Raw genomic sequence first — 23,337 nt, forward strand, 5'->3', positions numbered from 1 at the left:
CCTGGAGGAGCAGGTGCGGCAGAGAGGGGAGAGGAGAGGATCACGGCTGCCCTGTGCAATTTCCACAGAAGCAAGACTTTAGGAAGTCTAAGAGACAGGGGAGAAGAAAATTGCAGTCTTTGGGGGAGAGCAATGTGGACGATTCCCAGAGCAGGCAGGTACAGGGGGTGACAGCTGGGGCTCCTGCATGGCGTCCCTTTGGTGAGAGACACAGGGGACGTCCACCCTCTCTGGCAGGGCTCCCGGTGAGCTAAGGTCACTCACTGCAACGTTTTCATCCTCCTCATGAAGGACATTTCTGCGAAGCCCTCCCGATGAGTACTTTACGAGGCATGACTACGAATGAGAGGCAGGTTTACTATGCCAGAGAAATGATGTTTATTGGGAAGTAAATGAAGTCACCTCCATGCATTCAAAAGAACACCAGAGAAGAAAGGGAAGCAGGAAATTGCAGTGTGTACAGGAAACGCCCGAAAGTAATCCCTGAAGCTCAGACTGCAGGGATCTGAACACCTTCAGAAAGGAGGAGGCTCAACACTGAACCCAAGGAGTTTTCCTGACATCGGGAGTTGATGATATGCATCCTTGCTTGTTGGGTCTGGAAAACACGTCAGGGTCTAAAATCATGGCTGGCATTAACGGCAACTGAGCCCTGGCCCAAGGAGGGCCTGAGGATCCTTCCCGGGCTTCATCTAAGTGGCTTCACTGATGTCTTCAAAGAGGCCACAGCTGTTCAATTAACAATGCTTCTGACCGCTGCCACAGGGTCCACAGGAGCTGCTGCTAGCATTGGTGATGGCACATGGGTTGCAGGGGAGCCTGGAGGGACAGAGAGGCTTAGAATAGATTGGGGGGCAGAGAAGCTGAAGGTGCGCATAATACCTTGTGCTTCAGGAAACAACCTATGACATGTCTGTGCTTGGAATTAGATGGAATGAAGTTGTGATTGTCAGCAAATCCTTCTCCCTCTCCTGGAATCCCTTGTGCAGAAGTTTTGTCTTGTTTTGGAAAATATTATCTCATGCTCCTAAGCTGCCATGGAATTTAACACAAGCTGCCCGCCCAAATATTGTTGGCTGTCCATCTCCCTAGCACCACCTCTCCATGGATAGCCATGGAGGGACAGCTGTGACCTTCACCTTGGCCAGGTCCACATCTGCTTGACTGTCACACCACTGAGCACATGGCAGTCACTCAGTTAATGTGCATGCTCTAGGAACTTGAAAATAAAGCCACCATGCATGCACCTGCAGTGTTGTATATTCCCATCATCCGCCTCATCCCACAATCCTCAGTCTGTCCTTACTTGCAGTCCTCGCTGTCCAGCAGGCCCCGGTACGTGTTGATCTCGCACTCCAGCCGCGCCCGCACGTCCAGCAGCACCTGGTACTCCTGGTTCTGCCGCTCCAGGTCAGCCCGGATCTCCGCCAGCTGCGCCTCCACACTGCCGATCAGGCCCTGCACCTGCGACAGCTGTGAGCCGTAGCGGGCCTCGCTCTCGTTCAGCGTGTTCTCCAGCGAGTTTCTCTGTGGGGGACAAGGACATCAGGGGTTGCTCCATCCCGGCTCCTCCAGGGCCCCGGAGAGGTCCCAGCTTGGAGACCCAAGGCAGCGCCTGGCACAAAGGGCACCAGCGCCTCCCCTCCCGGCCCTGGCTCCCCGCAGGAACCCCAAACACACCAGGGTGTGCTGGGCCTGCAGCTCGATCTCCAGGGCATTGACTGTGCGTCTCAGCTCGATGATCTCCGCCTGGTAGGACTGCAGCTGCTCTGAGCTCGACACCACCTGCTTGTTCAGCTCCTCGGTCTGCAATAGCCCAGGGAGTACGGGGTCAGACGCTGTCTTCGGGGCCCTGGGGGCTGGGGACCCGTGTGTCGGGAGCTCAGGCGCCCACCTGTGTGGTGTACCACTCCTCCACCTCCCTGCGGTTGGTCTCCACCACGGCCTCGTAAGTGCTCCTGACTTCGTTGAGCACGCGGTTCAGATCCACGGAGGGCGCAGCGTCCACCTCTATGTTGAGGCGGTCCCCGAGCTGGCAGCGCAGCGTGTTGACTTCCTGGGGAAGAAAGGGGAAGGAGTGAGCCCACAGAAATGGATCTATCTTCTGGCTGTAAAGTAGTGAACACAACCTTGCAATAAAGCAGCATCAGGAGTCTCCTGATCACTGGGATGATAGGCACAAACCTTGTGGACAATAAACTGATCGCTGTGCCTGGCGCACCCTGCTCCACCACAACAGTGTCCCTGCTCAGCCTCCTCCCTCAGCTACGGGAATCCTCCTTCGTGTGAGCAGGGTCCCTGCCTCCTCCCTGGCCGACTGGCTGGCTCATTCGTGCCCCACACACGCCTTCTGTGGCACTTGTTTCTCTGCTGGGCCGCGCCACCATGGATCCACAGTTTTCCCCACACCACACTGGCAGCTCTTTGGAAAGAAGAGCCAGCCCTTTTTCCTCCATCTGCACCACAAATCCAAGACCTAACAGTGTCCAGCAGAGAGCAGGGCTGGATTGATAGACCCTCTTCTCTGTATCTGCAGCTCCAGCCCCACATCATCTCTCTCCTGGATGTGGACAGAACGTGGTTCTCCTAGGGGCTACTGAGTTCTTCAGAGAAGGGTCCCGTGCCAGGGAGCCTGACAGTTATTGCCTCCTGATTCCCCACGCTAAAGGCTTAGCTTTGCAGCCTTTTTTGTTTTAAATCATACCTCCTCGTGGTTCTTCTTGAGGCAGAGCAGCTCCTCCCTCAGCGACTCCACCTGCGCCTCCAGGTCGGACCTGCACAGGGTCAGCTCGTCCAGGATCCTGCGCAGGCCGTTGATGTCCGACTCCACCAGATGCCGCAGGGACTGCTCCGTCTGGTACCTGCACATGGGTCCCAGTGGGAAGAGAGGCCAGGGAGAAAGCCCAGCTTCCCCTCCCAGGTCTTGTGGGATGGGATGGGATGGGCCCAGATCTTTGTAACTTACACAGTGCTCTGCCCCTCCTCCCCTGTATGTTTCCTCAACTCAAAGCGTGGTTAGACTGGGTGGGCCCTTCGGTCACCCCAACACCAGAAGACACAAGGATCCAGAGGGGGGAGACCCTCCTCTCTCTCCTATTAACCCCAAATCAATCCATTCCCAAAGAAAAATCAGTTTCAATCTCGGAATCTCGGGGTTTAAGAAACCTTTCCAGGAAGGGTAATACAGGTTGAGCATCCCTAATCAGCAAGCGGAAAGTCGGAAATGCGCAGCGGTCTGAAACTCTGTGACCACTGTCATGCCGCGATTGACCTTATGTGACAGGTCACAGCCTAAACACCAGGGCACTAGAAATAGTGTACCAAATTACTTTCCAGCCATGGCTATGAGGTGTCAATAAAACACAAGTGAGTTCTGTGTTTAGACTCGCATCCCATCCCAAGATCCTTCACTGCATACATCCAAATGTTGTAATAGTCCCGAAACGCTGACCTCTAAAACACTTCCAGTCCTGAATCCTTCAGATAAAGGGTACCGACTGGGTCCACTGAGGGGCAGGCTGCCCACCAGTCTGAATTCCTTTTTGAAACTGGCTTTACATAACCAGACTTGTAGAAGGAAAGAAAACAGAGGAACGTTTTTCTTTTCCCTTCCAGGCAACGTTAGGCCCAGAGGGCTGGGAAAGAGCCATCGGCGATTTAGGGATCACCCAGGCCCAAAGGTTCGATGACGTACTTGGTCCTGAAGTCATCAGCAGCCAGCTTGGCATTGTCCACATGAACCATCAGCTTGGAATTCTCAGACTTGGCACACAGAATCTGAAAAAATGGTTCCAGCGTGAGGGCCAATGGAACTCAGCAAGTTGCACTGTTCAAAGACAGACAGCGACCGCTGGGAGACGGCAGCCAGGCCTACCTTCTGCTGCAGCTCCTCGATGGTGCGGAAATAGGACTGGTAGCTGGGGCACAGCAAGGGCTCCTGCTGCTGGTTGCGCTCCTGGATGCGCCTCTCCAGCTCGCAGTTCTCCCGCTCCAGCTGCCGCACCTTCTCCAGGTAGCTGGCCAGCCGGTCGTTCAGGAACTGCATGGTCTCTTTCTCGCTGCTGTTGAAGGAGCCCTCGCAGAACCAGTTGCAGCTGCCCACATTGGCAGGGATGTTGCAGGCCCCGGGCAGGGTGCAGCCGTGGCAGCTGGGAGGCACGCAGGGCCGGGAGGAGCAGCTGGTGCGGCAGCTCAGGGTGGGCAGGCAGCAGTTGTAGGGCATGGTGCTGGGAGGGGTGGTAGCAGAGCAGAGCTTCTGGAGGTAGACAAGGGTGAGGTTGAGTCTCTCCTTCCTCTGCAGTCCTTTTATACCCTTCATGATGGGTGGGGACTTAGCAAATAGCATAATTTCCTTTACTAATGCTTCAGCTAATTTTTCTTCAAAATATGCTAGTTAGATGCTTCTTAAGAGTCCTCCCTCATCTCATAAAATTATTCCATTGGGCTTGGGTCACTCCAGGCCCTTCCTGAGTGCCAGTGGTTGATGAAGTCAGAGTTTCATCAGATGTCTTCAAAGGAGGCAGAATCGTTCCAGCCCCAAAGGCTCACCCCATTACTCAGAGGGGAGGACCGCCAGGGACACCATGTCGTGTCATTTGGGGATCAGTGATTCTTCTCCCATGACATTCTGCCACCAACTCCCTGGAAAGAAGAGCCTTGGGTGGACATTCTCCCAGGTAGCCCTCTCCTCCCAGATCTACCTGCGTCTCAGTATTCAGTTCACCTCATCCTTAGGACAGAAGCTCACCTACTTGTATTCACCTCAAGACTCCTGAGCCTTACTATTGGTTGGGGCTTGGGAAATCTGCCAATATGTGCAGAGATTGAGGACGATTGCATGTTTGTGGATGGGAAATGAGAAAGAACGATGGGAACTGGCTGGCTGAATGGGAAGAGAATAAAGGAAGGATTGGCCACCTGCAGCCCGTAAGCTGTTTAGAGCATGGCCCTCAGGACAGTGCTACTGGGAGATGGGGCGATGCTGACGGACGGGGTCAGAAGTGGGTTCCCTCTGCTCCCTCAGGGAGCTTGAGAGAAACCTACTTATAGCTGGAGCCCAAGTTTAGCTTGCTGCATTTTTTGGTAGACAAGGTTTGAATGGAAGCCAGCCATGCCTCTTCACTTAGGTGTTGTCTGTGGCTGCTTTTGTGCTACAATGGTAGAATGGAGTAGTTTTTAACAGAGATCATGGGGCCAAGAAAGCCTGAAATAGTTACTCTCTGGACCTGCAGAGAAAAAGATTGCCAACATCCACTGAAACAGTGGTCTCTCTAAAAATGAGACAGGGAGGAAATAGCTAGAAGAAACATTATACTCCCAAAAGAGTGGGAGTCTGGGGTGGTAGTGTTGAAGGGTACATATGAAGCATAATATTTCACATTCACCAAGAAAGGAAAACTGGGATAAGGTGTTCAGTGTTACCCGTGATGGCCTTATCTCAAAAGTCTCTGGAAATGTCTCTCGCTTGATTCCTAGGCTTACTGGACACATTAGCACCCTCCAAGTCTGACTGTGCTCCCTGAGCTATTCCCAGGGAACAATGCTAGGAGAATGCAGCTTGACTCTCTCATCCCTAGGAAGTAGACACATCTCCCTCCATCTGTGCTAGAATCTCTCTGTTGCCCATAATGCACCTTAACAGAATATCCTTCCTCACCCTCCTTCTGTCCCTGTCACAATATCTTTGTTCTGTAGAAAAACAAAATCAATGGGTCAGAAAGGCCCAAAAGATTGTGTATGTGCATCAGTATAACTCATTTAAAGAAGGATTTGTCCAGATTCCAAAGGCCATGTTTAGGAATAGAAAAACAACCTTTGATTTTTACTTAGTTGAGACTTCCCTTTTTCACTCAGTCTAGCTAAAGATCTATGAATTTTGCTTACCTTTTCGAAATACTACTCTGGGCGTCTATGTTAGTCAGCTTTCTTTTGTTTTTGGTACCAGGGATCAAACTTGGGACCTTGTGCTTTCAAGGCAGGCGACAGAACCACTGAGTTAAATCACCAGCCCTAGCTTTCTGTTACTATACCAAAATATCTAAGATATTCAACTTCTAAAGAGAAAAGGTTTATTGCAGCTCAAAATGTTGAGCTTCCACTCCATGATTAATTGTTAGGGGCCGGTGATGAAGCCCACGCAGAAAGAGTGCATGCAGAGCAAAAACACTTGCATCATGGGTCAGGGAGAGAAATGAGAAAAAGAGCAATAGGCCAGATTCCCATAATCCCCTTTGAAGACACACCCCCAATCCCCTAAAGACCTCACGCTAGACTCTTCAACATTCTGGTGCTCCCCAATAGCACCACCCTGGAAACCAAGCCTTCAACACATAAGACTTCAAGACCACACCACAGCATTTGCATGGATTTTTTTATTGCCTTTCTGTGATTTATATTTATTTCTGCTCTAATCTGTACTATTTTCTTCCTTCTGCCAACTTTGTGACCTTTTTCTAGTTCCATGAGGTGTAGATTGTTTAAGATCTTTCTTTTTTCCTAACACAAGTGTTTATTGCTTTACTTTTCCCTCTTAGTTCTGTTTTAGCTGCAGCCCATAAGTTTTGATAGGTTGTGATTTCATCTTCATCTGTCTTAACATATTTACCAATTTCTCTTTTGATATCTTCTTTGACTCACTGATTATTCAAGGGTGTGTTGTTTAATTTGCACGTGTTTGTGAATTTTCCAGCTTTTCTTTTGCTGTTAATTTTTAGTTTCATTCCTTTGTGACTGGAAATTACACTTGATATGATTTCAACCGTCTTAAATTTCTTAAAACTTACTCTGTAACCTAACACATGATCTCTGCTGGGAAATGCCCTGGATACACCTGAGAAGAACATGCATTCTGTTCCTCATGAGTAGAATGTTCTGTAAATCTGTCTGACAGTTCCATTTGTTCTACATTGAGTTCTTACTGGATTTTCCATCCGAATATTCTATCCAGTATTGAAGGTGATATTGTTAAGTCCCTTAAGATTACTGGCCTTTCATCTATTTCTCCCTAGCTCTGCCATGCTTTCTTTACATTTTGGTGCTCTGATATTAGATATGTATATACTTAGAATTATTATTCTTCCTGGTAAATTTTTTCTCTTTTACAATGTTGCTTAGCTTTTACTTAATGTCTACCCATTTGATATAAATATAGCCACCCTGCTGTCCTTTGGTTACCATCTGCACGGAGAGCTTTTCCTCCCCTGTCACCTTCAGTTTGTATATGCTGTCTCTTGGGTAGCCCCTGGAAAAGCTGGACCACTGGACACTTGATCCAACTCTCCCTCTCCTCGGGGAGAACTTGTGATCTGGGGATTTTCACCAAGTCTTGTTTTCCTCATTTTTTAAATTAAAGTAATAATAATGCTGCCTACCTTGTCATTTGTTTGTGAAAATTAAATAAGATGTTTGTGGACATGATCAGGGGATGTTGATTATTTGTGTAAACTTCATTTTTCCATTTTTTTTTGTTTTGTTTTTTAAGACAAAGTCTCACTATGTACTTCAGGCTGGCCCTGAACTCACAATGTAGCTCACGCTACCCTAGAATTCACAGCAATCCTCCTGCCTCAGTCTCCAGATTACAGGCACCACCATCCCTGGCTCTCATCTTTCCAATTTTTTCTGAGTTCAAATGAAGAGTTTTGTAAAAATTCCACTTTGTGAATCAGATACTTGGGAACATTGCCCATGTTAGCCCAGCAGTCATCAAATATCACTTACCTTGTAAGTGCTAAAAGCACAAAACTCTATTTATGAATTTACCAACAAAAATGCAAACTTTAACATTAGCTTACTGGCTGGGATGGGAAGGTTGCAGATAACCATTATCTCTGTCTTCTCTGCTAAGTTCCTGATCCTAGGGGTTTGGTTATCTTATTTTTAGGGTGGTTCTTAAAGAGGACAAGTTCTCTTGATGGAGTAGTATTACCACCAAGGCCAGCTTTCTGGTATTGGCATTGAAATGGGCTCTACGCATTCTCCTGGAATCCCTCACCCTTACAGCTCTGTGCAAGCATTCATCATGATTATGGCAGTATTGCTGATGGTGTTGAGGATGGTGGTGGTGGTGATGGTGATGATGATGATGATGATGGTGTTGATGATGATGCTACCATTTCATGAACACTTGTTATATGCCAAACAAGGTCCTAGGCAAAAATATTCAAAAGACTTGGCACATTTCTCATTTGAGTCTCCCAACAACCCTGGAAGCTTAGCCTGTTATTCTCACTTTACAGATAAAGGAACATATTGAGAAAGGCTCAGAGTTTGCCTAGGATCTAGCCAACTCAGAGTGGTGCTGGACTTTGAACAACACAGTAATAAATGTAGTAATAAATTTAGCCAAGGTAGCAAAAGACTTATATATTGAAAACTACAAAATATACATGAAAGAAATTAATGAAGATATAAATACACAGAAAGATATCCCAGATTCATGAATTACTTACTATTTTTTAAATGACTACCTAAAACAATCTACAAACTCAATGCAATCTCTATCAAAATCCTAATACTATTGTTTCAGAAATAGAAATATGCATCATAAGGTTTCTATTGGGTCTCAAGGAGCCCCCTCCAAAGACAAGTAATCTTTAAAAAGAAAAATAGATTTGGAGAAGGTATAGTTCTGACTATAAAAGCTAATACAAAGCTATATTTATCAAAAAGGTGTGTGGCTGGAATAAAGGCTGACTTCAGACCAACAGAATAGAACTGGAGCTTAGAAATCAATCCCCACCTTCATGATCAAATGTTTTCTGTCCAGGGTGCCAAGACCACTGGGTGAGGAAGGAGAGTCTTCTCAACAGATGGGTGAGAAAGTGAGTCGTCCACCAACACGGGAGTGGAGTTACCTTAGAATATATACACTTACCGTACACTAAATACAAAAATTAAATGAAAAGGGGTCAAAGGCCTAAAAACAAGAGCTACCACTGTTTAAAACTCATAGAAAAAAAAACCTTCAAGGCATTAAAGTCATAAAATTTCTTGCCAGTGACAGGAAAGCCAAGGTATCAAAAGAAAAATTAAATAAAATGAAACTCATCAAAATTTAAAACTTTTTGTGCACTACAGGACTCTATCAAGAGAGTAAATAAGGGAATTCACATAATGGAAGAAAATATTAACAAATCATATAGCTGATGCGGATTAATGGCCAGAATTTATAAAGAATTCTTGAGTCAGGCGGAACACACTGAATCAGCCCACTGCAGACAGGCAGCCACCTGGTTCCACACTACAAAGACACAGAGGACACCAGACCACCAGACCAAGGTACTGAGTCCCGCTGCTCCCGGCCCAGAGGTAGGGGCTTCTGAGCTGCCATACCACTGCTCCTGGTCCAGAGGAAGGGGCTTCCCAGCCACCATCCCTCCCACTTCTCCCAGCCCACAGGAAATGGCTTTTGGGCCACCATCCCTACAGCTGCTCCCGGCCCCTGTCCCACCTCACCCAGCTCAGAGGAGGTAATCCATGCAGGCACTAACATCCCCCCACCCCAGTCAAAATGAGAAAACATGTAAATAAGTCTCAAAACCAGACTTCCAGATCACCTACAGCAACCCCAAAGGGAAATGAGATGGAACACTCTGATACTCAACCACCTGGACCCACTGAACTGGCAACAAAAGGGGATCTGGAAAAAATGAAATCAGAAATAATTTCTCAGATAACAGGAAAAATTGTGCCCCTAGTGCAAGACATGATTAATAAATCTAGAGAGGAGCTCAGGAACATGATGGATTCTTTCTTCGAAAGAATCAACAAAATTGACAAACCCTTAGCCAACCTTGTCAGAAAAAGGAAAGAAAAGGCCCAAATCCATGCAATTAGGAATGAAAAGGGTGAAATTACAACAGACCCAGCAGAAATCCAGAGGATCATCAATACCTACTTCCAGAACCTATATGCCAATAACATGGGCAACACAGAAGAAATGGACAGATTTCTAGATACATATGAATTACCAAAGTTGAATGAAGAAGACCTAAAAATTCTGAACAACCCAATATCAACCAATGAAATTGAAAATGTAATTAAACTTATCAACTAAGAAAAGCCTGGGCCCTGATGGCTTCACTGCTGAATTCTGCAAGACATTTAGAGAGGAACTGCTGCCACTACTGTTTAAACTCTTCAATGAAACTGAAAGGGAAGCAATACTCCCAAATTCATTCCTGGAAGCAAGCATCACCTTGATCCCCAAAGCAGAGAAAGACCCAACTGAAAAAGACAACTATAGGCCAATCTCACTAATGAACATGGATGCAAAAATCCTTAATAAGATACTGGCAAACAGAATGCAGAAGATCATCAAGATCATACACCCTGATCAAGTGGGATTCATCCCAGGGATGCAGGGATGGTTCAATATACATAAATCAATCAATGTAGTACACTATATCAATAGAGCCAAGGACAAAAACCATATGATTACCTCCATAGATGCAGAAAAAGCATTTGACAAAATCCAACATGCATTTATGATAAAAACCCTACAAAAAATTGGAATAGATGGTCTCTACCTCAAACTGATAGAAGCCATCTATGAAAAACCAACAGCCAATATCATACTAAATGGTCAAAAACTGAAATCCTTCACACTCAAATCAGGAACAAGACAAGGATGTCCACTATCACCACTCTTGTTCAATATAGTTCTGGAAACATTAGCCACGGCAGTTAGACAAGAGAAAGAAATAAAAGGAATAAAGATAGGTAATGAAGAAGTCAAATTGTCATTATTTGCAGATGGCATGATACTCTATATAGAAGACCCCAAGAACTCCACCAAAAGTCTTCTAGACTTAATAACCAAATTCAGTCAAGTAGCTGGTTACAAGGTCAACACACAAAAATCAATAGCTTTCCTCTACACCAATGACAAACTCACTGAGAGAGAAATAGGGCAAATAATTCCTTTCACAATAGCATCCAAAAAACTGAAATACCTAGGAATCAACCTAACGAAAGAAATCAAAGACCTCGTCTCTGAAAACTATGGCACTCTGAAAAGAGAGATTGAAGATGATATCAGAAAATGGACAGACATCTCCTGCTCCTGGGTAGGAAGGATTAATATAGTGAAAATGGCCATACTTCCAAAACTGCTATATAGATTTAATGCAATTCCAATTGAGATCCCAGCAGCATACTTCATGGACCTTGAGAAAACAAACCAAAAATTCATTTGGAACAAGAAGAGACCCAGAATAGCAAAAGCAATTCTAGGTAACAGAGACATGGAAGGGGGTATCACAATCCCCAACCTGCAACTCTACTACAAAGCTACTGTAATAAAAACAGCATGGTACTGGCAAAGAAACAGACCTGAGGACCAGTGGAACAGATTAGAAGATGCAGAAACAACGCCAGACACACTCAGCCATCTCATCTTCGATAAAGGAGCCAAACACCCTCACTGGAGGAAAGATAGCCTCTTTAATAAATGGTGCTGGAAAAATTGGGCTTCAACTTGCCAAAGATTAAAACTAGACCTATATCTCTCACCATGCACTAAACTAAAATCAAAATGGATTAAAGATCTAAATATTAAAATAGAAACTCTGAACCAGTTGGAACAGAGGTTAGGTAGAACCCTTGAAGACATCGGTGTAGGAAAAGATTTTATGAACAAAACCTCAGTTGCCCGTGAACTAGCACAAACAATCAACAAGTGGGATCTCTTCTTATTAAAAGGCTTCTGCACAGCAAGAGAAACCACCAGTAGTGTGAAGAGACAACCCACAATGTGGGAAAAAAATCTTCACCTGCTCTTCCTCAGACAAAGGTCTACTATCTCGAATCTACAAAGAACTTAAAAAGATCAGACCTCCCAAATTTCAAGACCCAATCTGAAAATGGGCATCTGAAATGAACAGACATTTCTCAGACAAAGAAGTAGAAATAGCAAATAAATACATGAAAAAATGTTCAACATCACTGGTCATTCAAGAGATGCAAATGAAAACAACGCTGAGATTCCACTTCACTCCAGAAAGAATGGCTGCTATCATGAAATCAACCAGTAACAAATGCTGGCGGGGCTGTGGGAAAAGAGGAACCCTGCTCCACTGCTGGTGGGAGTGTAGACGTGCAAGCACTGTGGAAATCAGTATGGAGATACCTCAAAGAACTAGGACTGGAAGTCCCATTTGACCCCGCTATTCCACTGCTGGGGATCTTCCACAAAGAATTCAAAGAATCATACCACAGTGATATATGTGCGCCCATGTTCATAGCAGCGCAGTTTGTAATAGCTAAAACTTGGAAACAGCCCAAATGCCCATCAACTGGAGACTGGATAAAGAAAATGTGGGTTTTTTTATAAAATGGAGTACTACTCAGCCATAAAAAAATGAGAAATTAGAGACATTTATAGCTAAGTGGATGCACATTAAGGCAATACTCTTAAGTGAAATAAATAGGACACACATGTATAAATACTGAGTAGTTTCTCTGGTGTGAGAAACTGAAAGTGTAAATAAGGACTAAATGTATAATAGGTAATGTGAAATAGGAAGAAAAGGGGCAAAGGGGGAGGAAGTGGGAGGGCTAGGGGAAAGGAAAGAAGGGAATGGGATTAATATGAGAAAATGGAAAAATAGGAACAAAATCTTTGTAAATAGGGAGGACTGGAGGGGTTGAAGGGAGGGCTGGGCAAGGGTGAAAAATAAGAACCAAGAGAGATTATGTAAAGGTGCAAATTTCCAATGATGAATGTCATTATATTGTATACCTAAAATGTACCACTGATTAGAATGAATAATCGATAATGTAAAATAGGAAGAAAAGGCCCAAAGAGGTAGGGGTAGTGGGAGGGGCAGGAGAAAGGAAAGAAGGGAAAGGAAAAATGCTGAGAAATGGGAAAAATGCTGAGAAATGGAAAAAATGGAAATAAAGTCTTTGTAAATAGGGAAGGGTAGAGGGAGTGAAGGGAGGGCTAGGAATGGGGAAAAAATAAGAACCAAGATGCATCATGTAAAGGTACAATTCCCAATGAGAAATGTAATTGTGTTGTATACCTACAATGTACCAATAAAAGAATTTAAGAAAAAAAAAGAAACAATAAATCTAGATAGAATCACCTAACATTTGTTAGATCCTACCATTTTATGTGAAAAAAAAAAAAAGAATTCCTACAAGTCAACAACAGCAACAACAAATGGGCAAAGGATTTGAACAGACATTTCTCCAAAGAAGATACACAAGTGGCCAATGAGCCACACGAAAACATGTTCAACATCACTAATCATTCGTGCCCACCAAAACCTAATGAGACACCCCTGCAACACCCTGGGATGGCTTTTATACAAAAACAAACAAATGAACAGAAAATAAAAAGTGTCGACGAGGGTGTGGAAAAATTAGAACCCTGTACATCTCTGGTAGGAATTTTACACAGTGCAGCCACTGTGGAAAATGTATGATTTCCATTCATCTGAGTGCTTCAGCTCACAGGACAGCATGGCACCATTACTGCTGTGAAGGGGCAACAACACAGGCCCCTGAGGCTTTAGGAAGCCTACGGTGACCCCTTCGGTGGATCTTCATCAGAGCTGAAAGAGATGCCTGTTCTTGATGAATGCTGATGCCATCAGCCACCAGCTCAGATTTGCTTCCAGCACTAACCCAGGTGTTCATAGTGCCAGGGAACTGTGCCCCATAGTAGCCCTACCTGGGGACACATTTCATCCCTCTTAATAACTTAAATCACCTGCAGTCGGGGAGTGTCTTCAAGTGTCTCTTGCCATTCCATCACCCAGCATCTACAGAGTCGGAATTGCAAGCTACTGGTGGGAGTGAGAAAGGGCAAAGTAGAGCAGAGGGAAGCCCCACTGAGAAGGATCTACACACAGGGCAGGAGGGCATGGTGGGGAAAGGGGCCCCTGAGGCTGCCCAGAGCTTCGATGAACAAAAAATCACACAGCTCTGGACCCAAAATCCTGGTGGGAAAAGATGCATCTTCCAGAGGCTCTTTCAGGCTGGGAGACAGCAATGCTGGGAGAAGCCAGGCCCAGGGAGAAATCCAGGAACAGTCGTGGGGAGATAGGATCTGCAGCACCACAGCTGCCCTGCCCTCCGTCCTGCCAGCCACTCTGCCCACCCTTGGCGCAGGGCACCAGGCCAGCTGTCTGCCTGCCAGACAGGGACCGGTTCTTGTCTTCAAGACTCATTGTGAGATCTGACTTGCAGTTGCTTTTATAGTCCTGGAGTGATGAGCACATTGCAACAAATGAATACGAGGAGAGCACCAGGTTGTCAAGAAAAGCGCGTTTATTAGAAGGTGGCAAGGGAGGGCTGGCACTTGGAGAATTCAGCAGCAGAGGAAGAAAGAGACCCATAAAGGAAAGGACGGGCAGGGAAGGGTCTGCAGGAGGCTGGTGGCCAGGGGTCCAGTGCATCTCTAGGCCGCCATATGGGCTGCTCCAGCCACTCGGTTCTCGTTTTCAACCTGCTTTTCTCCAGTGAACCCTGGCCAGCTCTGAGCGCCAGGCCCTGTGTCCTTGCTCCTTTGGTGTCCCTGGGGTCTAGCGCACAAAGGAGTTGCAGGGGCCACAGCGGGGGCGAGGGACACAAGGTGTGCAAGGGGCAGGGGGTGGGCAAGGTGTGCAGGGGTTGGCGACACAGGGCCCGATTGCCTTGCTGCATGTGTTGGTCGTGGCACAGGGATTGCAGGGCAGCCTACAAAGAAAGACAAAGGTGAGCTGGAGGGACACAGATCCTATGCCAGAGAGACCCATGCATGGGAGGCCTCCAGGACTCAGCCTGGCCCAGAACAGGAAGGCCCCCATGCCCCGTGCAAAACAAGCACATTGCTCATGCGTCTGCTGTGATAGAGCAGTGCCCACGGTGCACACAGAAGCTCTGCAACCCTGACCTCTACCCCATCTGTCTGCTGCTAGCTGATGACGTTGGTCGAGTTACTCAGCTTCTCAAGCCCTACCTGCCTTACCTATAGGATACGGAGATGGTAATCCAGCCCAGCTGGTGCTAACATTGAGGCCAGATGAGGGTGTGCAGAGGAATGGACCCTGCACCCAACAGCCAGTACCGCTGCGCAGGAAAGTTTGTATATCAAACAATTCTTGCTCTCAAGCAACTTCACCCATTTAGTGATGGGCCTGTGAGCTCCCTGGGCTCTGACTGGGCCTGACTGTGGGGAGAGCACGACTTCCTTCCCAAGGTGCACACCCCTGCAGAGTCCAGCTGAGCCTCGCACCCACATGAGGCGTCCCCAAAGTCACCACCAGCACCCCACTCACTTGCAGTCCTCGCTGTCCAGCAGGCCCCGGTACGTGTTGATCTCGCACTCCAGCCGCGCCCGCACGTCCAGCAGCACCTGGTACTCCTGGTTCTGCCGCTCCAGGTCAGCCCGGATCTCCGCCAGCTGCGCCTCCACACTGCCGATCAGGCCCTGCACCTGTGACAGCTGTGAGCCGTAGCGGGCCTCGCTCTCGTTCAGCGTGTTCTCCAGCGAGTTTCTCTGTGGGGGACAAGGACGTCAGGGGTTGCTCCATCCCGGCTCCTCCAGGGCCCCGGAGAGGTCCCAGCTTGGAGACCCAAGGCAGCGCCTGGCACAAAGGGTGCCACTGCCTCCCCTCCCGGCCCTGGCTCCCCGCAGGAACCCCAAACGCACCAGGTTGTGCTGGGCCTGCAGCTCGATCTCCAGGGCATTGACTGTGCGTCTCAGCTCGATGATCTCCGCCTGGTAGGACTGCAGCTGCTCCGAGCTTGACACCACCTGCTTGTTCAGCTCCTCGGTCTGCAATAGCCCAGGGAGTACGGGGTCAGACTCTGTCTTCGGGGCCCTGGGGGCTGGGGACCCGTGTGTTGGGAGCTCAGGCGCCCACCTGCATGGTGTACCACTCCTCCACCTCCCTGCGGTTGGTCTCCACCAGGGCCTCGTAGAGACTCCTGGTCTCATTGAGCACACGGTTCAGGTCCACGGTTGGCGCAGCGTCCACCTCTATGTTGAGGTGGTCCCCGAGCTGGCAGCGCAGGGTGTTGACTTCCTGTGGATGCATAAATGCTAGGGTCACTACCCTGAGTGAAGAATGGGCCCTTGGAAAGACAGTGCTTGGATTGGAACCACATTCGTCAGCCCTGATTTTTTTTTGGCGTTTAGGGGAAGAAATGGCTTTGCACAGCCCTAATGCAGCCATGCCGGATCCATTCTACAACTACCGCCCAACACAGGTGCCCAGGAAACCAAGGATGCCTGAATGCTGAGAATATGGATAGGTCTGCTCTCTCTGTCTTCTATCATTGTGAGGTGTGGGTGTTTTTAAAGAAATGAATAAAGACAATCCTCAGCCTCAAGTCTCATTTCAATGCTCTATATCTAAAAGGACACCCTTAGCCTGAGGCTGGCTCAGATGTCTTCATCTTTCACTCCCTGTCTCACCTCCTCGTGGCTCCTCTTGAGGCACAGCAGCTCCTCCTTCAGCGACTCCACCTGCGCCTCCAGGTCAGACTTGCACAGGGTCAGCTCGTCCAGGATCCTGCGCAGGCCGTTGATGTCCGACTCCACCAGATGCCGCAGGGACAGCTCGGTCTCGTACCTGCACAAGGTCAGAGTTAAAGCAGAAACTAACAGCAGTTCAAGACTGACAGGATTGACCCTTGATAAACCCATTCCGCTTGCCTTCCTGCTGCCTGCAAGGAGGAGACTCCGAGACAGAGCCTCTGTCAAGACCCAAAATCAGTCCCCAGATAACACATTGATTTCAGTGCTCATCTATGGCTCTGATTCCTTCACTGCAATCCCCTCCACTCTCCACAGAATCCTTCACACCCAGGAGTTGATGGGTTGTTCAGAAAAGTTGCGGATGCCTCTCTTTACACACAGACAACAAAGAGAGAGGTTGCTGGTGTGGATTCCAAATAACTCACTTGGTCCTGAAGTCGTCGGTGGCCAGCTTGGCGTTGTCCACCTCCACCACCAGCCGGGCGTTCTCAGCCTTGTTGCACAGGATCTGGGAGGCAGAAGTTGCTTAGTGAGGATGGAAACAAATGTGAGCCCATCAGCTTCTTTCTTTTCCATGAAGGGGAAGGGGAAGGGAAAGGGAAAGGCTGGAAAGACAGGAGCAGAGAAGCAAGGTCCCCTTCTCCACCCCCGGAGGAGGATCAGCCCAGCTCCCTCGCTGGGAGACGGCAGCCAGGCCTACCTTCTGCTGCAGCTCCTCGATGGTGCGGAAGTAGGACTGGTAGCTGGGGCACAGCAAGGGCTCCTGCTGCTGGTTGCGCTCCTGGATGCGCCTCTCCAGCTCGCAGTTCTCCCGCTCCAGCTGCCGCACCTTCTCCAGGTAGCTGGCCAGCCGGTCGTTCAGGAACTGCATGGTCTCCTTCTCGCTGCTGTTGAAGGAGCCCTCGCAGAACCAGTTGCAGCTGCCCACATTGGCAGGGATGTTGCAGGCCCCGGGCAGGGTGCAGCCGTGGCAGCTGGGAGGCACGCAGGGCCGGGAGGAGCAGCTGGTGCGGCAGCTCAGGGCGGGCAGGCAGCAGTTGTAGGGCATGGTGCCGAGGGAGGCAGGTGCCGGGCTGAAGATGGATCCAAGCTCTCCACCCCACAGCGTTATGGGGCTCCTTCTTCTGGCTGGCATTTATACACCTTCCCAGAGGGTGTGGGCACAGCGTCTGATGTCCTTTTTCTTTGTACTTCTCCACTGGTTTCCAGACACCCTGACCTTCAGTATGTTATTTGCTTTCCTCAGAAGAGTCCCTCGTCCCATAAAATTCATTACTTGAGCTTCTTGCCCAGTCAGGACTCTTGTGTGGGCAATACACCCATGAAATCAGAGCTCTGTGGTAGACCTTCAGAAAGGCCAAGCCGTCCAGCGTTTGGTAATTAGATGTTGGTCCATCCGATGCCATTCTTTATATCATGTAATCCTGCACACCCACAACCACACTTGTGTCTGGGCCCACCTGGTGTCTCCTGGGAGACACAGAGCCTGGGTTGAGGAGTTTTAGCCCTTGGTTTCCTTTCCCTCTGCTTTAACAGGAGAATCTCCAGATGAAGTAGCATCCCAGGCTGGAGAGGAACGATTGAGGCCAATGATTAGGACGGAAGTTTGGGCCGGGGATGTAGCTCAGTGGTTTCGCCGTCAGCTGCTCAAGCACAAGGACCCAAGTTCAATCCCAGGTACCAAAAAAAAAAAACATTTGTGCCGGACTGAAGTGGGCCATGGATGAAATGAAAAGCTTGAAAGATTGCTGGGGTGTTTTCTAGGGCCCCTTGTTATCACTTAAGACAGCTGCAAAAAAAAAAAAAAAGCTGCAGAGAAGAGAACTTTAAAAGTAGAGGCTCTGATCATCAATGTGAGAACAGCAAAGTTTCTCGGAGAAGAGACATTTTGGAAAAAGGGCTGAGAAATCCACGTAAATGCATTTCAAGGGTCCCAGAAAAGCATCTGAGGCTGACTTGAATAAGGAAGCATCCATCGCGGGTTCCCGCTGGGTGTCCATCTCATCCCAACAGTGAGTGGCTCTGCCGGGGAAAGTCCAGAGAGCCCAAAGGAGCCTGCATGGGGATGACACTGTTTGACCTTAAAACGTCACGTGAATTAATTCGATGTCCATAATATGTCCGGGCCAGGTCTGACATTCACAATGGCTTTAAGTTTCCAGTTAAACCTTCTAACATTTTCCCCAACTCGAAGTGAAAGGGATGCACCAGGACAATGTGTCACGTTCTGTCCCGGGCATCCAGTCCCAGCCCCAAGGGTTCGCATGCACTGCTTTCAAAACTGCAAGCAGAAGGTTTTGTGCCAGAGCAGGGCTGAGATTGTGCCACTGAGCCCAAGGGCCTGGGTGCCCGGAACAGAAATGCTGAGCTGCCGCCAGAGGGGGACTTTGCCAGGCAAGCTGCAGTTGCTTTGGGAGATGAGCACAGGATGAAGATCTGAGGAATGTATAAAAGTTCCATAATGACAGGCACCGCTGGGTACCACCCGGGCTTCCAGAGCTCCTCCCAGCCTCCACTGCGGCTTGGGCTTGGGCTTCGGCTGGGGTCGCCACCTCCCTGATGACTTATGGGCTTCCTTCTCCCAGCAGCTTTCTGGTCATATTTCTGTGGCCTCGGCCAGCTCCCGCCCTGTGCAAGGCCATTATCACTGCTTATTACAATGCCGTTCAGAGGAAAAGCCACCACACTACAAAGGAGCCTTGAACTTGTAATAAAATCAAATTTTCTTTTCTTCCAGCACAACAAAAGGGCAGACAGGCGGGCCCCGAGGAGGTGCCACGAAGACTCTGCAGATGACAGACACAAGACCAGGCAGCGGCTGGCAGCAGGGAGCTCCTGTCTCCTCGTGTCTGCCTCAGATGAATGTGGGTGTGACTGCCACCAAAGTGGAGCCCTCCCTCATGCAGACCTGCAGGGCCCCGCTTCCCTCCAGCAAGGAGCAGCCTCCTCAGCCTGCTTTGGTCTCCGTGTCTCCCTGAGCACAGACTAAGTGCCAGTAGCCTTCTCCAACCACCATGGCCTTCTCCACCGATTGGCCAGTGTTGCCTCGAGGAGCCTTCGATTAGATGCTAAGTCTGAGAAGATTCAAGCGCTGGTTGACCAGAAAAGCAAAAATGGAACTTCCGATGAAGCAGACAGATCAGAGAAATGGAGAAAGGGCTGGGGAGCAGCAGAGATGTGTTTCCTAAGAGAGAAGGACAGAGAAGGAGGAAACCTGAAAGGCTTCTGCGAAGCCATCGCTCTGCAGAGGGGCCAACATGGAGATCACAAAGCTGAGAAGCAGCCAAGATGAGCTGAGCTGACAGACAGCAGGGCCGCCCAGAGTCCCATGGATGGAAGAGGACCTATGGGCCCAGGACCACACGCCAACCCCCAGACACCCCATCTCCCTGCTGGCTGCCGTGGAGAGGAAATGGCACAAGCGTTCAGGTGGAGGCTGCAGAGGACCAGCTGGTGAGTACACCCAGGCTACTACTGTCACTTGTGATAACTCTAGCCTCTTTCTGGGGTTTCCAAAAATCAAAAGACCTGAGTGAATCTGCTGATGAGTTTTGAGGGATGTGGGGCTCCAGGGTGGGAGGGTCCCCGGACCTCACACAGGGTAGGACCGGACGTGGTGTACTTTCTCAATTCCTGGATTGGAATATTGGCGAGACTATTCGTTCCCAGAGAAATGGGGCCACCAGTGGGCCGTCCAGCCCACGCTTCTTCATGCGGTTCACAGTGGGCCAGGGCCCATTGGTGCAGCACCTCCTCCACAACCGGCAGGGAACAGAAACGGAAAATCGCAGTTCTGGTGAAGGCCTGGCTGCTATGGTGAATACAGGCAACCGAGTCCCAAATGTATATGAGAAAGACCCAGAAGGTAAGGGGAGGAGCTATTTAACAGGCGTGAGATGGAAGTTTGGAAATACGTTTGTTTTTAATGTAATTACAAAATCCCACATATGACACGAAGGGCAGCAGTCATTTGCAGAACAACTGCCGTGTGTGTGAGACAGGGTCTCAGGGCAGGGGCCAGGTGAGGAGGGGCACAACACACCCCTGCCCTGCAATAGCTCCAGGTCTGCTGAGTGGACGGGTCCATGACAGGCACAGTGCAATTTACCTGGGTTCTCAACTCCCCAAATTTCCTTCCCTCTCCTCCCCACCCCAGCTTCTTCCCAAACTACTCCTGCCCCAAGCTCCAGTCCAGCCTCTGCTGGGGACATGGCTGAAGTCATGTGATCCTCACTTCTCAAAGGAGGTTCCTCCTCACCCCACCCTTCCAATGGCTCTGATGGGGCTCAGCACCCGACCACGCTGGGAACCTGACGCCCCTCAGCACCTTCTCCTCCGGAAGTCAGGTAGTCAGCTATTCAGAACTGTGGTTCTTGATGCTCTGGAAACCATGGCTGAGCCCTGGCCGTGGCTGTTTGTCAGCCCAGTGGCCTCCCAGAAGTACGTTTTTAGAAACACAAAGGTGGTTGGCAGGTTCACTGGGGGAAACCATTCCAGGGATGCGGCAGGGGCCAGTGGGGGAGGCTTCAGTGCCCAGAAAGCCCTTGGGAAGGAGGAAACAGAAAAGGAGATGAAAAAGGGAAACGGAGGCAGCACAGGTACCTGCGGAGCTAAGGCCCTGCTCTGCCCCTCACGCAGGGAGAGCCCCTGGGGTGGGCGGCTGCTGTGCACCCTGGACTGGCTTGTAGAGGGGTCAAGGCCAGGGCAGGGGCGGACACTGTGAAACCCACCCCAGTGTCTGAGAGTGGCCGGTGTGAAGCTTTATCAGATACCCCTTCTCCATGGGAGCCGGGTCAGGGCGAAGAGCAGTGGGCCAGAAACCAGTGAGCACAGTAGGGTTGTCAGGTGGTTTCTCTGCTCTTCCTCAGAAGACAAAGTGGTTGGCGGGGTGGATTAAGCTTCTTTGGTGAATCCCAGCCTTTAAAATTGTTGGTGACTCTAGAGCAACGCGGTGGAACTTTTCATTGCTCATACCACCGTCGGTGGCACGAATTCTCAGTGACGGTTCCTGGAACAGAAACATTCTTGCTCCCTTGGAGGAGACAAGCCCAAGCAATGGGCCAGTGATGATGCTGTCACCCCACCGACAGCCCCGGGAGACTCCACGTCTCTAACGCAGCGCGGCTGAGGGCAGTTGCTGGACAAAACCACACAAGTCTCTCCTGGCTTCACCACCCAGGAGCTGTGCGGTCTTCACCCGGGCTCCTCGCCTTCAAAACTGGGAGAGAACAGCACTGACGTCCAGGGGTTGCTGTATGGGTCACATGGGTTTATGGAAATCAGCCTCTGTCATTTAGACCTGCACCGGGCTCTGAGGAAGAGCTAGACGGGCGGGCGCGTTCTTCAGAGCCAGTGATGATGGTGGTGACCACAGTTATGACACTGGTGGCAGTGCTGGTCCTGGGGGGCTGCTTGGTGTCCAGAGAGGCTCACACACGCTTTTCACACTCACCCTAAGTGTGTGTGCCTAGCATCTCTCCCCTCTTTACACACCCAGTCTCATCATACCTCTTCTTCCCACTAGAAACCACAGAGCTGTGGGTGTGAACTGCAGGGACCCAGGTCAATCCCCAGGGTCCCCATGTCCCCAGGCCCCAGGAGTAATGGTCATGCTGGGTCTAGACATCCCCTAAAGCCTCAGGCGGTCATAGGTGGCTTTTCCGGAGGTGGCTGGATCTACAGTGTGTGATGCTGGGATTAAGGGCGTGTGTTAATGAATCAGTCCACTCAGCCCTCACCTCGGTAACCTGGATAAGATAAAAGGGGCAGAAAGATGCTGTTCAGGTTCTCTGGTTGCTTCGCTACCTTTGGTCCAGCATGAACTGTCGCCCCTCTGCCATGCCACCCTGCCTTGGAGCCAGCTGCTAATGGACGGGAACCTCTACACACTGTGAGCTAAATAAACCCTTTCCCCTTTAACTTCAGGTGTCAGATATTTTGTCTCAGCCACAAGAGAAAAATAACAAAGACAGTGACTCACCCCCCACCCCATTTAGGAAGAGCTTGCCTACTCTGTCATGGTCCAAGAATAAGTGGGTTTATTTTGCTAGGCACCTTTGAACGTGCTGGATGAAAGGAAGCTACTTAAGTACAGAAGAGGGCAGTCGGGCCAGGTGCTAGATTAGGACTGATCAGGACGGCTCTATTTTTGTTGGGCCTGCCCTTGTGTCACCTGTGCCCAAATGCTCCACCACCTGGGCAAAAGGCAGAGTCACAACAGAGAGAAGGGAGCCCTGGCACCCTCTGATCCTTCTTGCAGGATATCCGGGTGCCCCAGGCAAATCAGCACCATCCACAGGGACAGCAGACCACAGCAGGATTCAGGGGATAAGAGCAGCAGGAGGTGGAACAACCAGGTTCTCAGCTGCTCCTCCTCCTCGGGCCCAAGGCGACAGCCACAGCTGTGTCAGCACAACCACGGTACACCTGTGAAGTTCTCAGCAAGCTGCCTTGACCCCAGCATTCACAGAGCGGAAAGGGGAGGCAAAACCAGCTCCTAGGTTTGCTTTGATGTCTCCACTTCCGCACATGTGGTTTTCACAAGTCCATAAGACCCGGGCGCAGGGAGACCTGGGATGTGGGACTGCGGGACCCTTTCCTACTGTGACACCCTGTACCCTGGAGCCTGTGTGCCCTCAGCAGCCCCGCTGGCAGGGCGGAAAGCCTCAGTTTGAATGTCTCCGAGGGTGGGGACCTCGCTGCTTCCCACCCTTGGCCATAGTAATGGGAAATCCTGGAGCTGTCCAGGGCTCAGCCAGGGCTGCCTACACACAGAGCTTCTGGTCACGCAGCTGTGGCCTGCAAATGCCAGCCAAGGAACAAGCTTGCAACCCAGTGCAAAGAGACCAGTTCAGAGTTCATGT

General features: G+C 49.5%; 2 protein-coding genes across 2 annotated transcripts; both read right to left on the reverse strand.

Annotated features, from left to right (window-relative positions):
- Window positions 1-357: 357 nt before the first annotated feature.
- On the reverse strand, window positions 358-4,280 carry Krt34 (keratin 34). Its single transcript, XM_087202176.1, has 7 exons — window positions 3,875-4,280; window positions 3,695-3,777; window positions 2,705-2,861; window positions 1,895-2,056; window positions 1,681-1,806; window positions 1,307-1,527; window positions 358-819 (listed from the first exon to the last, which is right to left on the reverse strand). Exons 1-7 carry the CDS (start codon window positions 4,220-4,222, stop codon window positions 738-740), a joined length of 1,179 nt encoding a protein of 392 aa, XP_087058302.1. The 5' UTR covers window positions 4,223-4,280; the 3' UTR covers window positions 358-737.
- Window positions 4,281-14,264: 9,984 nt separating this feature from the next.
- LOC147821061 (keratin, type I cuticular Ha1) lies at window positions 14,265-17,594 on the reverse strand. The gene is made up of 7 exons (XM_087202629.1): window positions 17,175-17,594; window positions 16,900-16,982; window positions 16,412-16,568; window positions 15,858-16,019; window positions 15,644-15,769; window positions 15,270-15,490; window positions 14,265-14,688 (listed from the first exon to the last, which is right to left on the reverse strand). The coding sequence occupies exons 1-7, from the start codon at window positions 17,520-17,522 to the stop codon at window positions 14,535-14,537; spliced, it is 1,251 nt and encodes a 416-aa protein (XP_087058755.1). The 5' UTR covers window positions 17,523-17,594; the 3' UTR covers window positions 14,265-14,534.
- Window positions 17,595-23,337: the final 5,743 nt, after the last annotated feature.

This window comes from Heterocephalus glaber, unplaced genomic scaffold, assembly GCF_053883595.1.
Source record: "Heterocephalus glaber isolate CG9 unplaced genomic scaffold, H.glaber_assembly_v1.0 deba00001773, whole genome shotgun sequence".
NCBI classification, from domain to species: domain Eukaryota; kingdom Metazoa; phylum Chordata; class Mammalia; order Rodentia; family Bathyergidae; genus Heterocephalus; species Heterocephalus glaber.